General features: G+C 59.5%; 1 protein-coding gene across 1 annotated transcript; it reads right to left on the reverse strand.

Moving 5' to 3' along the window:
- Positions 1 to 1,356: 1,356 nt before the first annotated feature.
- Positions 1,357 to 2,358, reverse strand: P2RY6 (pyrimidinergic receptor P2Y6). The gene has a single exon (XM_069469288.1). The coding sequence runs from the start codon at positions 2,341 to 2,343 to the stop codon at positions 1,357 to 1,359; it is 987 nt and encodes a 328-aa protein (XP_069325389.1). The 5' UTR covers positions 2,344 to 2,358.
- Positions 2,359 to 2,646: the final 288 nt, after the last annotated feature.

The following is a 2,646-nucleotide window of genomic DNA, read 5'->3' on the forward strand; positions in this document are numbered from 1 at the left end:
GGTCGGAATGATGGACCTGAGAGGGCAGGGCGGGGACATAGTGGGAACAGTCTGTCATGAGACTGGTTAACAGCCTTCCAGCCATGGGACCTCCATGTAGCGGCCCCCTGGTGGCCCTGAGTCTCCTCAGCTGCTGGCTTCTTTTAGAATGAAACAGTGCTGTAGGGCTATGCCCGTCACTGGAGGCCTGGTGGAGGTACCCCAGACACTGAGGATACCCCAAGGTTGAAGAAGCCTCATTTGAAGAGGTGGGTGAAGGAGAGGTGGGTCGGGACTCTTCCTGGCATTTCATGCCCTGGAAACCCCCCTCCGCCCACCCCACCCCCAGGTTTCGTGCCCTGTAGCCATGCTCAGCTCACGTCTCCCTCCGGGTTTTGTACACACCGTGCCTTCCACCAGGAGCAACTCCACTCTCTGCTCTTTGAATTCTTCCCAGCTCAAGCCCCACCTCTTCTAAAAAGCACCCCCCCCCATTCCTCCCTCTGCTGAGCTCCCACAGCCTGGGGCGTCTCGCCAACTCTTGCCCTTGTCTGGAGGTGGCTGTGGGACAGACAGCTCTTGTTTTCTCAGCTTTCATGCACATGAAGACACCCGTCCTCCACCCCAGCCCTCTGCTTGTCTGCCCCAGGGCAGAGCCCCGCAGGAGGCTGGCCCAGGCTGCACTGTGCTCCCCGCTTCTGTCTGCTGAGCTCCCACTCGGCCTTTGACTCCCGGCTCAGGTGTTGCCTCCTCAGAGAGGTCTTTCCTGAGATCCTCCGGGCACCCCTCCCCCAGCCACGCTTCCCTCTGTCACAGCCCTGATGACATGTCAGTCTATGCACCCAGCAGTTGGGAGCCTATATGGGGCAGGGCTGGGGCCCCAGAACCAGCCCAGGCCTGAGCAGTGTGTCAGTAAAAGTTTGCTGAGTAAATGGAATATCACTCCCCCCACCCCCAGAGCTCATAGTCATCCCTCAAAACCCAGCTCAAATGCCCCTTCCCAGAAGCTCTCACTTCTTCCTCCCATCTTCCCTCATCCACTTCCTTGGTGACTCCAAAGCATGTAGCGCACCCCTTGTTTACATGTCACGCTATATTTTTGTGAGCAGTTTAACACAGTTTCCCCAGCTCCCCATGGCTGACTTCTCAGGAGCTGGGCCCAGGCCTGTCTCTGTGCCCACAGGGCCTGGTCCAGAGAAAGGGTTCAATAAATAGTTGTTGGTGAGGTTCTGGGGTCTGTGAGGGACCTTACTCCATGCCCAGCTGAACTGAACTCTAATTCTCTGCATGGTTTGGCGTTGGTGGGGCTTCTGGTGGCCTGGCCACAGTGGCAACCGTGATAGCTGCCCGGGCCCTGGGAGTCCTGCCCTGGTGGACTCAGCGACCCCGCCGCTGCCATTTGACTGTGAGTTTCCGTATTAGCTCACGCGGCCGCTGGCGGAACTTCTTCTGGGTGAAGTAGAAGAGGATGGGATCGAGCACGCTGTTGGCGCTGGCAAAGGGCCGCATGCCTTTGTAGGCGGCTGCAAAGGCCTCCAGCACGGGGCAGGGGACACCTGGTGTGGAGCGCACCGCCAGGTAGGCTGTCTTAGTGACGTGGAAAGGCAGGAAGCTGATGGCAAAGGTGGCTGCCACCACCACAGCCATGCGGGCCGCCTTAGCACGCCGCTCCTGGGCCACGGGCCCTGTTGGGCCGTCCTGGCGGCACAGGCGGCGAGCCAGGCGACAGTAGCAGGCCAGCAGAGCCGCAAAGGGCAGCAGGAAGCCGATGACCGTGAGGGCCATGCCGTAGGGCATGTAGTGGGTGGCCAGGGCAGGTGGGCTCAGGTCGTAGCAGACGGTGCGGTTCCGCTGGATGCCTGTGGCGGCAAAGACAGCTGTGGGCAGGCACTGGGCTGTCACAGCCAGCCACACGGCTATACACACTAGCCAGGCAGCCCGCTGGCCCCCACACTTGTGCCAGGGAGCCAGTGGGTGGCAGATGCCCAGGTAGCGCTGGAAGCTGATGCAGGTGAGGAAGAGGATGCTGCCGTGCAGGTTGACGTAGAAGAGGAAGCGGACCAGGCGGCAGGCGAGGTCACCGAAGGGCCAGTGGTCGCCTTGGGCGTAGTTGTAGATGAGCAGGGGCAGGGAGCAAGCATACAGCAGGTCGGCTAGGGCCAGGTTTAGGGTGTACACGGCTGTGCGGGTCAGGGCCCGGCGGGATGTGCAAATCTGGGCAATGACACAGAAGTTCAGCGGCAGGCCAGCCGCCAGCACCACTGAATACACAGGTGGCAGCAGCAGTCGCTTGAAGTTCTCGCTGTAGACACAGGTGGTGGGTGGCAAGCCCAGAGCCTGGCCTGTGCCATTGTCCCACTCCATGGCTGCCCAACAGGGTTCCCTACATTTGGAGAGGCTGGGGAAGCAATACACAACCTGTCAGTGACATGCTTACTCACCACCCAATAGGTGCTGTCCCTCTCTGGGCCTCAATCTCCCCGTCTGAACAGTGAGGGCACCGACTTTGTCATTTCTTATACTCACCACCCCCTGGAGGCCCCACACAGCTCCTGCTTCAAGGAAACTTGGAATACAGTGAAGCTCAAGCTTGGGAGAAATCCAGTTTAATTTCTGTAGTACTCATTTCGCTTTAGCCTTCCTGGTGAACTTCTATTCATGCTTCAA

The sequence above is a fragment of the Eulemur rufifrons genome, chromosome 6 (genome assembly GCF_041146395.1).
Source record: "Eulemur rufifrons isolate Redbay chromosome 6, OSU_ERuf_1, whole genome shotgun sequence".
Taxonomy (NCBI): domain Eukaryota; kingdom Metazoa; phylum Chordata; class Mammalia; order Primates; family Lemuridae; genus Eulemur; species Eulemur rufifrons.